The sequence below is a fragment of the Aethalodelphis obliquidens genome, unplaced genomic scaffold (genome assembly GCF_003676395.1).
Source record: "Aethalodelphis obliquidens isolate GAN/ISIS:26980383/991018 unplaced genomic scaffold, ASM367639v1 scaffold90, whole genome shotgun sequence".
Taxonomy (NCBI): Eukaryota; Metazoa; Chordata; class Mammalia; order Artiodactyla; family Delphinidae; genus Aethalodelphis; species Aethalodelphis obliquidens.
The window spans coordinates 2,515,174-2,528,608 of NW_020838034.1; the positions used below are offsets into that span (position 1 = coordinate 2,515,174).

A 13,435-nucleotide genomic window follows, 5' to 3' on the forward strand; every position below is an offset into this window, starting at 1 on the left:
GTTTGGAGACACAGGTAAAGGGAGGGAGACTGAGAGGAATACTCGCAGAGCCAGCAGGGAGCTGGGCAGCTCCTTCCCGGACACTGGGGACCCTCTACCTCTCTCCAGATGGAAAGTAAGTGGGTGTCATGGGTCCAGACACTAAGGGTTAGGAGGTCCTTGAGGAGATGGAGAGAGGGGAATCAGCCCCATCCAGAAGCAGTGAGATGGAAGGCGGCAGGGAGGGAAGAAAGACCAGAGAGGAGGCACGGGAAACAGTCTTGATTAGACTTAGAGATCAGAACGAACAGACTCAGGCCCTCCGGAGACGTTGTGGGTGGGTTACTGAGAAGTTTGGAAACTGACCAGGTATCCAGATTGGTGACAAAAGAACAGGATGCACTGCTGTTGCCAGTTCCTTGGGACAGATCTCTTGGCAAATCATTGGTATCAGTTGCCAGGAGAGTTCCAGTTGGGGATCTGCAGGGGAATGGGAGGTGTGGAGGTGAAGGGGCAGCTTCTCTGTCCCACAAGAATATCCTTAGCGGGAATAAAATCCTTGGCGAAATTCTAGACCTCTCCTTTTCCTCCCATTCCTGCATTAGGGTGGCCATGACCCCAGGGGTTTTGGTGGAGGGGGTAGAAGGCATGGGTGGAGGCTGGCTGAGGCCACAGCTGCCAGCACCTGTGCCCCCTGACTCACCCTCTCCTGCTGAATAGCACTTGATGTCGAAAGGGTGCCTCCATTTCGGCTCTCACTTCCCTCCTGCCTCCCTCTGTTTCAACACCTTCCTCCGGACCATGTTCTCCCTAAGGTCCCAGAAAGGACTAAAGTCCATGAGGCCGGCTGCCCTGGAGACTTCCTGTTCTGTCAGCCCTTCCTGAGGGCCAGAGGATGGCAGCTTCTGAAAGAACTTTACTCCCTCCAGGGTGACATGACCTTGCGGTAGACCCCAGAAGTGAAGCCCCAGGATGACAGAACCCGAGACCCTGGCCCTGCTGGAAGTGAAGGGGCCGGAGGCCCTGGAGAAGAGCCCACCCCAGGCTTTGGTCCCCAATGGCCGGAAGCTGGAAGGGGAAGATGGGGTTGAGTCCCCTGGAGCTGAGTCCTCCAGAGCGGGATCTTCAGCTGGGTCTCCCACAGCCGGAGAGGGGACGGAGGATGGTCTAGACAGCACAGTAAGTGAGGCTGCCACCTTGCCCTGGGGGACTGGCCCCCAGCCCAGTGCCCCGTTCTCAGATCCCCCTGGCTGGAGGAACATTGAGCCTGAGCCCCTTAAGTCAGAGCCACCCACCAAGCTAGAGGAGTTGCCCGAAGATGACGCCAGCCTGCTGCCCGAGAAGGTGGCCCGGGCCTTCGTGCCCATCGACCTACAGTGCATTGAGCGGCGGCCCCAGGAAGACCTCATTGTGTGCTGTGAGGCCAGCGAGGGTGAGCGCCGCCAGACCTTCCTGCCCACCCGGGCCACCCACCCTGAGCCCCCAGAGCGCAAGTGGGCCGAGGCAGTGGTGAGGCCGCCTGGGTACTCCTGTGGGTGCTGCAGGGGACGTGGAGGCCACGAGGGGCTGAGGGCCATGGCCTCGGTGGGAGCCGCCCTCATCCTCTTCCCCTGCCTGCTCTATGGGGCATATGCCTTCCTGCCCTTCGATGCCCCGCGCCTGCCGACCATGAGTTCCCGCCTCATCTACACGCTGCGCTGCGGGGTCTTTGCCACCTTCCCCATCGTACTGGGTGAGCCTGGGCCCTGCAAGAAGGGAGGGGGCATGTGGGAGCTCGGCTGGAGGGCAGGGCCTGCCTGGCTTGGGGAGCAGGGGAGTTTCCCTTCACTAGACCTGGACCCTCAGGGCCTCCCACACCCTGTCACCCCCGTGTGCCCACCTCCTCCCAGGACCACCTCAGCCCCACCCACGGTGCAGAGCCCATGCCCATGAGCTCTCTGCTACAAACCCTGCCTCCAGCTTCCTGCCTGCCGCTCCTCTCCTGACCCCATGTGTCCTCCAACCCTACCCAGGGATCCTGGTGTACGGGCTGAGCCTGTTGTGCTTTTCTGCCCTGCGGCCCTTTGGGGAGCCACGACGGGAGGTGGAGATCCACCGGCGATACGTGGCCCAGTCAGTCCAGCTCTTCATCCTCTACTTCTTCAACCTGGCCGTGCTTTCCACCTACCTGCCCCAAGACACCCTCAAACTGCTCCCTCTGCTCACTGGTCTCTTCGCCATCTCCCGGTGAGCTGGGGCTGGGGGTGGGGCAGAGGGAGGTGCTGGTGCTCAAGAGGCCCAGGCATCTGAATGTCTGGAGAGCCAGGGAGCTTTCTGGATTCTGCAGCAGCCCAAATGTGCACCCCGGAAAGTTGAGTCACTTTCTTCCTTGTACTTTACCTCACCTGGTAGCAGGTGATCAGCTCATATGTCTTTCATAAGAGACATGTATCAACCTAGAACTGGAAAGGCTTTCAGGTGTCACCTAGACCAACCTCCCACCCCTTGCGGCCACTCCTCTGTGGCACTCTGGTCAGGTGGCCACTGGCTGAACACTGGTTGAACAGCCCCTGTGACCAAGTGCTTAGTTCTTTGTAAGGCAGTCTTGTTTCATTTTTCAGAAGTCCTAATTATTAGAAAGTCCTTTTTTATATTGTGCTAAAAACTGCCGCCCTGACTCTGACCTCTGTAATTGCCTAGACAAATTCAGATCTTTGAAAACAGCTCTCAATTCCCCCACTCCAACACTCTGCTTCCCCAGTGTTTACTTTGCTAAATGGCCCTGGTCCCTTCACTATCCTGTGTCCTTCCCTCTAGGCAGGAAATTCTCCTGTCAAATGGGAGGGATGGGGGCTGGTCACGGGTATTGTCCTGTTCATACAAGCCAAGGCCACATAGGTCTCATGGCAGCCTCATTACTCTGCTTTCATTTAGAATTTGTAGGCACCTGAAATCCTTAGGGGTGTTTTCACGTGAACTACTGTTAACCCAGAAGGCACCTTGGAATTTCTGAAGCCAAATGCAGGCTTTCCATTTTGTCCCCTAATACATTTCCTTTTGTTATTTTCCACAGAGCATTCCAGGTAGCTTTAACTGCTAAAGCATTCTTCCTATTTAGCTTAAATCTGTCTTCCTGTCACTTCTGACTGTAGTCTAGTGGTCATTTGTCCCACCAGCCTCCTGACCATCATTCAGCCCTGCAAGTTCTCCCAGTAGATGTTTCCCAAGATAAATATGTTCCTGCTCATGTAACTCAACCTCCCATCTCTCTCTCGGGGAATGCTGGTCTCAGACAGAAGTTGGTTTAAGCACCAAGAATCATCAGGGAGCTAAAGGACCAGCAATCGTCTGGTCCATCTCACCCATTTTACAGAGAGAAAGTGACTACAGATTGGGGGAGAAGACTCGCATAGGTCAGTCAGCAGCAGAGGCAGGACTAGAACCCAGGTCCCTTCCTTCTCTCATCCAGGGTCCTTCTTCCCTACCATGGGCAAGTTACTTAAGTATTTTGTGCCTCAGTTTCATCATCTGTAAAATGGAGTTATTGTGAAGATTAAGTGAGTTAATTCATGTAGAGTGCTTGCAACAGTCTAGTACTTGGTAAGTGTTCACTAAATGTGAACTTTCATATTATTATTATGCTATGCTGCCTCCTGGTGCCGTAGAAAAGCAGCAGTTACTCTTTCCTCCGTTTCCCAGGTAAAAAAAAATAGAGACATCACAATTTTGTAATAAGTGATCCTTCATATATTAAGAGGAAGCTGCTGCCCTCCCGCCACTGAGGAGTGTGTATTTTGAATGGATCTTCCAAGAGGGGAAATTTGGTTGTGCCTAGTCCATCCCTCTGGGCTTCAAGCTCTCTTGAAGCTGGTTTCCTTACTCTCTCCCTTCCCTGAGGGGCAGGAGACGGGGTGATGAACAGGCATGGGTTCAAACCATGGTTTTACTATTTCCCCAATGTGTGACTTTGGACCAGTCTTACTTAACCCTTTTGGAATCCTAGTTTCTTCATCTGCAAAAGGGGAAGTAAATACAATGGAATGTACTGCAGCTGTGAAATAATGAAGCTGTTTATATACTAATATAACACAATCTCCAAGATACATTAAATGAGGGGAAAAAATCAATGTGCAGAACAATCTCATATTTAGTATGCTACCAAACTTCCAAAAAAAAAGAGAAAAGGAAAACATAAATCTTTTCACTCATATAAACATCACGATGTACAAGAAACCATAATACTGGATGTCTGGGGTGGGAGTGGAACAGAGGTGAGAAGGTGAAGGACGAGAATAGGGTATCTGGGAATCAGTAAAGGAAGACATTTTACTATACTCACTGGTACCTTTGAATTTTGAACCATGTAAACTAAACGTATACTGCCTACTCAAAATTTTTTAATTAAAATTTGAAAAGTACACAAAGAGGGAGGTGAACAATATTCACACTTCATAGAGATGCGGGGGTCTAAATTAAATTAAACATTGCCCCTAAAGTAATTGGTACCATGCCTGGCACATGGTTAGTACATAAACACTGGCTGTCTTTAGAGGTATCAGTTGTGCTGACCAACACCCAGCTACTGCCTTCACTTTGTATTCTCCCCATCATCAGCCTGTTGCCAGTTAGCTCATGTACTCCCCTCAAGGAAAGCCCGATCTTTTCTTGCCTCCCAGGCTGATATACTGGCTGACCTTTGCCGTGGGCCGCTCCTTCCGAGGCTTTGGCTACGGCCTGACATTCCTGCCCCTGCTGTCCATGCTGGTGTGGAACCTCTACTATATGTTCGTGGTGGAGCCCGAACGCATGCTCACTGCCTCCGAGAGCCGCCTGGACTACCCTGACCACGCCCGCTCAGCCTCAGACTACAGGCCTCGCTCCTGGGGCTAAGCCGCCCCACCCCCTTGCTCCCAGCCCTGGTACCTGGGTGGGATGAACCCACCTACTGCCCCGGCAGGGGTCCCATCCAATCAGAGCCTGGACTGTCCCCTGCTCTCCGAGCTGGGGCACTCCCCTTCACCTTTGGAGCCTGGGACAATTAGGCGGGAGGGACTCAGACATTCTTTCAGGGAAAGAGGTGGACAGCCATATTCCTTAAGGATGCTGAGGACACAGGACCAGGAGCAGAGGCATGGTTCCTTCCTGAGCAGCCTCCCACCACTGCCGCTAGGGCCCACAATGGCTGGACTCTGCTCCACTCTCCAGCCTCCTGTAAGGCAGCCAGCAGAGCCACAGCCAAAACTCTGACCATTTCTGTGCTGGGTGTCCAAGCAGAGGGCCTCAAAGAGACTAGAAACCTTGCCCATGCCTAAAGGTAATGGCTGGCCATCAGATCAAATAGGACGTTCATGTCTGGTGAAAACCTTCTTGGGGACCTGTATTCAGGACCCTCCATGACTGGCCATATAGGCCCTTGAGCCTCAGTCAAGTCAATTACAGCTGTCCCAATCCAGTGTGGCTGCCTCCTCCCTTCCAACCCTTTAGGTCCCTGTAACCTTGCACCTCCATACTGCCCAGAAGTCATACCTCTCTCATGGGAAGAGGAGCAGACAGGGAAACCTGCCTCCCAGGAGGCGTGTGTGTGTGTGTGTGTGTGTGTGTGTGTGTGTGTGTGTGTGCGCGCGTGCGTGAGTGCGTGCGCGCACACACCCACACCTGTGGTGGCTGGGAGTGGTGGGAAGACATAGTGGTTGATGTTAACCCCATGTGAATGTGTGTGTAACAATAAACAACTACCACTGTCTTCCTTGGCTCTTCCTTCGTGTTTGCGCCCTCGTCTCAAGTGTCCCTTCCTTGTTTGATTCAGACTGCACCAGGGACCTCCCAGCTGCACATGTTGAAGAGTGGCCGGCAGGAGCCTGGTCCCATGGCAAGGGAGAGAACTGGGCCTGGGGAAGAAACGGCGCTACAAACAAGAAATTGCCTTCCATGCCCACCTCCAGCCCTCTCATTCCCTGGAACCAGACCCAGCAACACTCACACACTGGGAGACAAGCCCTGGGGAAAAACTTAGTCTATTTCATGCCCTCCAGTGTAGCAGACAAGTCAGAAGGCCTCTCATTTAGGCCTGTGAGTCCCATTCAAGGGAAATGGGGGGGTGGAGGGGCGGGGAGGCAACGAGGAGGGGACCCTCCCTCTAGCAATCACTCTGTCCCTGGTCCCTCCTCAAAGTTTGAAGGAAGCCCCACCTGGGTCCGCAGGAAGTTGAGGCTGGTCTCTGAGGTTCTGCAGAAAAGCAAGATGCGAAAAGGGAGCAGCTGGCTAGGAATACTGACCCTCAAACCTGCAGACCAGCAAGGCAGTTCCAGTAATGTCCTTCCCTCTAGAGAGCAGGCCTCAGTTTATAGGCTGATATTCTGAGTACCGCTTGTGGCCCAGCAGCAGAAACACGCCTCCTGCCAGCAGCACGAGCGCTGGAGCACCCAGGGCCACTGCCATGATGCCTAGGACTAGCGAGGACAAGGCATCTACTGGAGGGGTGCCCACACCCAGGAGCATGGACCTAGAGCGAGCAGAGTGAGAAAGAGAGGTGAGCAGGCTTAGCGGGGAAGGCCGAGAGGCCCAACCCTCCTCCACTTCGACCTCCCAAACCCTTGGCCCAGGCCCTGACTCTCACCAGCTGAGGTAGTGTTTGTCCCAGTAGCCAGGGCCTGTGGAAGTCCCAAATGTCAGATTGAAGGCACAGAAGTTGTTCTGGGACCCAAAGAAGGCTCGGACAATGGGTGACTGGGGGAGAAGGTATGCCAAGGTGGGGTAAAGAGGGGAAGCTTGGCAGGGCATGGCTGATTCCCGGCCCCCCTGCTTCTGAGAGAAAGCCACTGGTCGCCACTGCATGAAGCCTGATGGGAGGGAGCCCCATAGCAGCTGGTCCAACTGGGGAGAAAGGCAAACAGGCAGGATGAGGAGGACCAGAAAGATGCCCGACCTTTCTGTTCCCCCACCCTTTCCCAGCCTCTGTCTGTCACGAGTTGTCCTGAATCCTAGGCCTGGTTCTAGAACTCACAGGCTGTTTGCATCGATCTCTCCTCTGTAGAAAGGGGAGCTGGAGTGGATGGCACTGGGTCCTTTTCCAGCCTCAACACTCAGCAAGCCTGCACTCAGCTCCCTCCTTTGGGCCCCCGAGCCCTTGCAAATCCCATCTGTCAGAGCACTAGTCACACTGTACTGCCTTCCCTCTGGCTCCTCCACTGAGAGCAGAGACTGGGCTAATTCATTAGCACAGTGCCCAGCACTTACAGGAGCTGAGTGAAGTGTTGCTAAATGGTAAATGGTTGAATGATTCTCTGAGGTCCTAATGGGGTCCCCCTTCACCCCACACCCATCTGCTTCTCTGCTGGAAGCCTGACCTGGAAGACGGCAGGTGCATATTCATCATCGATGGAGTGCTGCTCCTGCACTGAGGGGCAGTCAGGGCCATGGCCCAACGTGGCTACTTCCAGCCCAAACAAGGAGTGGTTTCCCCGGGGAGAGGCCCCAACCAGGTCCACCTCTAGCTGGCAGGTGTCCGCTGTGTGCAGGAGGCGAGGGGGTTGGGCTGGTCGGCCAGATCCGGAGAAGGCCTGAACCTAGGATGGAAGAGGCATGGGAGGTGTGGGAAGCAGGTGGATGCCTGTGTTTGAAGGCAACCCCCATCATTAACTCCCACCCTCGTAAACCAGCCTTTTGAGTTCTGATTCCCCATACCCTTACCCTGAAGGCCAGGCTGCCACTGGCAAAAGCCCCAGTGGGGTCGTGAATGGGGTGGCCTCGAAATGTGGCGCTCAGGGTGGCAGGATCCAGTGAGTCAGTGATGTTGTCCCAGGAGAAATCGGCCAAGGAGTATGGAGGATATGATTTTCCTGGAGGCTTTGCGGCTGCATCGGCTGTGTCGGTGCTGTCAAACTCAAACAGCTGGCGGGTGGGGGTGGGGAGGGACTAGGCTTGCCTGAGTCCAGCTTTCTCCTGAATCACCACCACCACCCGTTCACTGGCCCCACCCCAGGCTCTCATACCTGACTCGACTTCACCTACCCCCAGTCTTGTTTCTCCCTCTAACTCGAATGAACCCTCACCTCTGCACTCTTCCCCTTGGTTCTCCCCCAACCTCCTCACCCTGGTAAAGACGACGGCAGAAGAAAATTGAATGCTCTCCTTGGGGAGCACCATGAGACCCCCGTCAGGCTCAGAGGAAATCAGGAGGCTCCAGTTGACACTCAGGGTGCTGTTGGGGGTGTTGGTGGCCACCAGCAGCACGGCTGGGGGTCCCAGGCTGCTCCACACATAGTGCAGGGTGGAAGTGGCACCCACTGCCCAGATATGAAGCAGGTTCTGGGAAGGGTCCAGCCAGTCAGAGATGACCTTCAGAGACACCTGGAACATGGAGCAGTGGAGGGTCAAGCAAACAGGATCAGGGAGAGACACAGAGCAAAGAAGTTTGGGGATAAGGAGAGGGGCCTTGGAAAATGATGAGGAAAGGGTGGGACCTTGGGGGCCTAGGCAAGAGGAATGCTTGTGGGAGCTAACAGAACCTTCTTGTAAAGGGCAGAGGTTGGGTGGAGGAGAGGTGGGTAGAGCCAGAACTGCCTTGACCCTGGTGGAGAGATCAGGGCACAAGGTTGAGAGGAAGAAAGAAATCCAACACTTGTTTGGACCTGGCTCACTCAGGGCTAAGTCAAGGTCCAGGTTTCACCAGAAGACAGGAAGCTCTCACATCCACCCTACTCCACAATCCTGTCCCATGACCCATGGCTGCTCCAACCCCCAGTTTGAAAAACTCTTTTGTCAATGCAAGCACACTCCCCCCCCCCACCAATTGTTTGCCCTAGATTCCAACCACCCTTCAAGGTAGCATATCCTGAAACACCTACTGCTCTAGCCCCTCACCTGGCGGGTCTCCTCCCCCATAAGGCCAAACGGAGCTGCTGTCAGAAGTAGGCTCAGGAGGAGCACGGCGCTCCTCATAGCTTCTCACGCAGTCCCAACTTCAGAAGGCGGAAGAGACGCTGAAATCATGTGACTCACAGATTCAGCTGATCTCTTTAAAGGGCGGGACCATCACAACGGTTCTTAAAGAGACCGCCTCCCTTAACCCAGATTTGTGAGTGAGAATAGAATCAGAAAGGTTAGGAGTTCGTCATCCCCAAATGACCTGGCAAGCAAGCCATCCCAGGCTAGATCTGCAGACATACTCCCAACCTCTCCTACCCAACTGGTCCCGCTAAAGTTACCTATAAGCAGGCATGATGTCTGGATTCAACATCCAAATGTAATCTATAGAATGACTCTGTGGCAGGGAAGGTACTGAGAAGAATTTGAAGGAATTCGATGGGAGAGATAGCACACCTCAGAGGGTTCTTTTTGTCAGTTTTTAATATTTATTGAGCCCCCAGCTATGCAGGTTCTTGTCCTGGAAGAGCTCACAGTTTTATTGTGGAGAAAAGAAACCTCAGAAAACAGGACATGAAAGTGATACATAATTGTCATAGGAGGGAGTTCATGTCTGGCTGAATGAATGCACTTTTTATTTTTCTTGTTTTTTTCTTTAATTTTTAAATTTTATGTATATTTTGGCTGCGTTGGGTCTTTGCTGCTGCGCGCGGGCTTTCTCTAGTTGCGGCAAGTGGGGGCTAATCTTCGTTGCGATGCACGGGCTTCTCATTGTGGTGGCTTCTCTTGTTGCGGAGCACAGGCTCTAGGTGCATGGGCTTCACTGCGACGCGTGAGCCCTAGAGCGCACAGGCTTCAGTAGTTGCAGCACATGGGCTCAGTAGTTGTAGCGCACAGGCTTAGTTGTTCTGCAGCATGTGGGATCTTCCCGGACCAGGGATCAAACCTGTGTGCCCTGTATTGGCAGGCGGATTCCTAATCATTGCGCCACCTGGGAAGTCCTTTCTTGTTTTTTTGTTTTTGGTTTGTTTGTTTGTTTTGCCTAATCCTAAAATTATTTTGGCTAATAAAAAATGCATACAGTACAATATTCATAAGGTACCAAAGGGTACCACCCCTATTCCCCAGCAACCTGGGTCCTTCCTTGAGACAACCACTATTATCAGTTTCTCATGTGTCCTTCATAAAATATTCTATGCATGCTCAAGTGTATGTTTTGTTGGGGTTTTTTGGCCGCGCCATGTGGCATCTGGGATCTTAGTTCCCTGACCAGGGATCGAACCCGTGCCCCCTGCAGTGGAAGTGCAGTCTTAACCACTGGACTGCCAGGGAACTCCCTCAAGTGTGTGTGTTTGTGCGCACTTGATAATACATATATACATATACATATATACACATATATATATGTATAATAAGATACAATGGAATCCACTGTTCTGCAGTTTGTTTTCTCATTTATATATTGAGGAATGTTCTGTATCAATGCACTTGGAGTTGTCTCATTCTCCAGTCTTTCATTGCAGGGCGGACGTTCCATGGGTATATTTAGCCAGAACCTTGATAGTATCCAACATTTTGCTACGGCAAACAACACTGAAAGGAATATCCCTGTATGAAATGCATTTCATACATATTTGTAACCAAATCTATAGGATAAACACCCAGGAGTAGAATTGCCCAGTCAAGTTGCCCTCTATGAGGTTCATCAATTGACACTCACACCATGTCTGAGAGCCCATTTCCCCCACACCCTGGCAAGTGCTTACCAAACTTAATTTGCATTTCCTTATGAATAAGGTTAAACATCTCTTCATGCTTTATTAGTCATTTATTTTTTGCTTCTCTGGAGCTATTTATACACTTTGCCTATTTTTCTGAGGCCCTATCTTCTTTTTTTTTTTTTTTTTTTTTTTTTTTTTGCGGTAAGCGGGCTTCTCACTGTTGTGGCCTCTCCCGTTGTGGAGCACAGGCTCAGCGGCCATGGCTCACGGGCCTAGCCGCTACACGGCATGTGGGATCTTCCCGAACCGGGGCACGAACCCGTGTCCCCTGCATCGGCAGGCGGACTCTCAACCACTGCGCCACCAGGGAAGCCCGGCCCTATCTGCTTAATGGCCAAGTTCTAAAAGTTCAAGGAAATCAACTCTTGTACTGTTGCAAACATCATCCTCCCTCTCCCATTTGTTCTTTTTTTGCCATGCAAATATTCTATGTAGTTACATTTTTATTATTTTTCCCCACTCTGATAAGTATTTATTTATTTACTTACTTACTTACTTACTTACAGCCACACTGTGCAACTTGCAGGATCTTAGTTCCCTGACCAGGGATGGAACCCGCGCCCTTGGTAGTGAAAGCGCAGAGTCCTAACCACTGGATTGCCAGGGAATTCCCCTGGTAAGTATGTTTTTAAATCTCGTGTCTTCTTCTAGTACTCTTATATTTAAATCTTTCAGTCGCCTGGAATTAATTTTGCTGTAATAAATGAAGAAAGGATCCAATTTAATTTTTTCCACAAATGGCTACTCTAGGATAAACTAAAGTTTCCTTAAAAACTTTCATTTTTCTGGCCTTACTACCCAAAGCAATCTACAGATTTAATGCGATCCCTATCAAATTACCCATGACATTTTTCACAGAACTAGAACAAATAATCCTAAAATGTATATGGAAGCATAAAAGACCCAGAATTGCCAAAGCAATCCTTAGGAAAAAGAACAAAGTAGGAAGCATTGCCTTCCCAGACTTCAGACAATACTACAAAGCTATGGTAATCAAAACAGTGTGGTATTGGACTTCCCTGGTGGTCCAGTGGTTAAGACTCCATGCTTCCACTGCAGGGGGCGAGGGTTCAGTCCCTGGTTAGGGAACTAAGATCCCACAATCTGTGCAGTATGGCCAAAAAATTAAAAAAAAAAAAAAGATACCAGCGTGGTATTGGCACAAAAACAGATGGAACAGAATAGAGAGCCCAGAAATAAACCCACACACCTATAGATAATTAATCTTTGACAAAGGAGGCAAGAACATACAATGGGGAAAACACAGTATCTTCAGCAAGTGGTGTTGGAAAAGTTATACAGCCACGTGTAAATCAATGAAGTTAGAACACACCCTCACACCATACTCAAAAGAAACCTCAAAATGGCTTAAGACTTAAATATAAGACATGACACCATAAAACTCCTAGAAGAGAACATAGGCAAAACATTCTCTGACATAAATTGTACCAATGTTTTCTTAGGTCAGTCTCCCAAGGCAACAGAAATAAAAGCAAAAATAAACAAATGGGACCTAATCAAACTTACAAGCTTCTGTACAAAGGAAACCATAAACAAAACGAAAAGACAACCTATGTACTGGGGGAAAATATCTGCAAATGATGCAACCAACAAGGGATTAATTTCCAAAATATACAAACAGCTCATACAACTCCATAACAAAAAACCAAACAACCCAATTGAAAAATGGGCAGAAGACCTAAATAGACATTTCTCCAAAGAAGACATACAGATGGCCAATAGGCATATGAAAAGATGCTCATCATTGCTAATTATTAAAGAAATGCAAATCAAAACTACAGTAAATCAACCATACTGCAATAAAAATTAATTATACATAAAGAAAAACATACAATGAGGTACCACCTCACACCAGTCAGAATGGCCATCATTAAAAAGTTTACAAGGGCACTTTCCTGATGGTCCAGTGGTTAAGACTCCGTGCTTCCACTGCAGGCAGCACAGGTTCGATCCCTGGTTGGGAAACTAAGATCCCACATATCGCACAGTGCGGCTAGAAAAAAGAAAAAGAAAAAAAGTCTACAAATAATAAATTTTGGAGAGAGGGTGGAAAAAAGAGAACCCTCTTACACTGTTGGTGGGAACAGAAATTGGTGCAGCCACTATGGGAAACAGTATGAAGGTTCCTCAAAAAACTAAAAATAGAGTTGCCATGTGATCCAGCAATCCCACTACTGGACATACACCCAAACAAAACTATAATTTAAAAAGATACATGCACCCCCTATAGCAGCACTATTTACAATTGCCAAGACACACAATGGAATATTATCCATAAAAAAGAATGAAATAGTGCCACTTGCAGCAACATAGATGCACCTAGAGATTACCGTACTAAGCGAAGTAACTTAGAAAAAGACAAGGACCATATGATATCACTTACATGTGGAATCTAAAATACAACACAGGACTTCCCTGGCGGTCCAGTGGTTAAGAATCTGTGCTTCCACTGCAGGGGGCACGGGTTCGATCCCTGGTGAGGGAAATAAGATCCCACATGCTGTGTGGTGTGGCCAAAAAAGAAAGAAAAAAAAAAAAACCACAAATGAACATATCTACGGAACAGAAACAGACTCACAGACGTAGAGAACAGACTTGTGGTTGTTAGTAAGGGGTGGGGGTCGGGGAGGGAAGGATTGGGAGTTTGGGATTAGCATATGCATACTATCACATACAGAATGGATAAACAAGGTCCTACTGTATATAGCACAAGGAACTACATTCATTATCCTGTGATAAACCAGAATGGAAAAGAATACGAAAAAGATGTCACTTTGCTGTACAACAGAAGCAGCCACATGGCACAGGCA

The 13,435-nt window shown here is 50.1% G+C and overlaps 2 protein-coding genes across 3 annotated transcripts; one reads left to right on the forward strand and one right to left on the reverse strand.

Annotated features, from left to right (window-relative positions):
* The first annotated feature begins 3 nt into the window (after positions 1-3).
* Positions 4-5,701, forward strand: TMEM79 (transmembrane protein 79). Its single transcript, XM_027095336.1, has 4 exons — positions 4-115; positions 909-1,711; positions 1,992-2,205; positions 4,635-5,701. Exons 2-4 carry the CDS (start codon positions 952-954, stop codon positions 4,846-4,848), a joined length of 1,188 nt encoding a protein of 395 aa, XP_026951137.1. The 5' UTR covers positions 4-115; positions 909-951; the 3' UTR covers positions 4,849-5,701.
* Positions 5,702-5,954: 253 nt separating this feature from the next.
* On the reverse strand, positions 5,955-8,954 carry GLMP (glycosylated lysosomal membrane protein). Of its 2 annotated transcripts, none has more exons than XM_027095339.1 (6): positions 8,821-8,954; positions 8,050-8,307; positions 7,648-7,848; positions 7,305-7,523; positions 6,575-6,831; positions 5,955-6,183 (listed from the first exon to the last, which is right to left on the reverse strand). In XM_027095339.1, coding segments are annotated over exons 1-6 (1,014 nt in total). In that variant the 5' UTR covers positions 8,899-8,954; the 3' UTR covers positions 5,955-6,182. The 2 variants fall into 2 exon arrangements, with proteins under 2 accessions (XP_026951140.1, XP_026951139.1); XM_027095338.1 differs by having other exon boundaries at positions 5,955-6,460.
* Between the last annotated feature and the right edge of the window lie 4,481 nt (positions 8,955-13,435).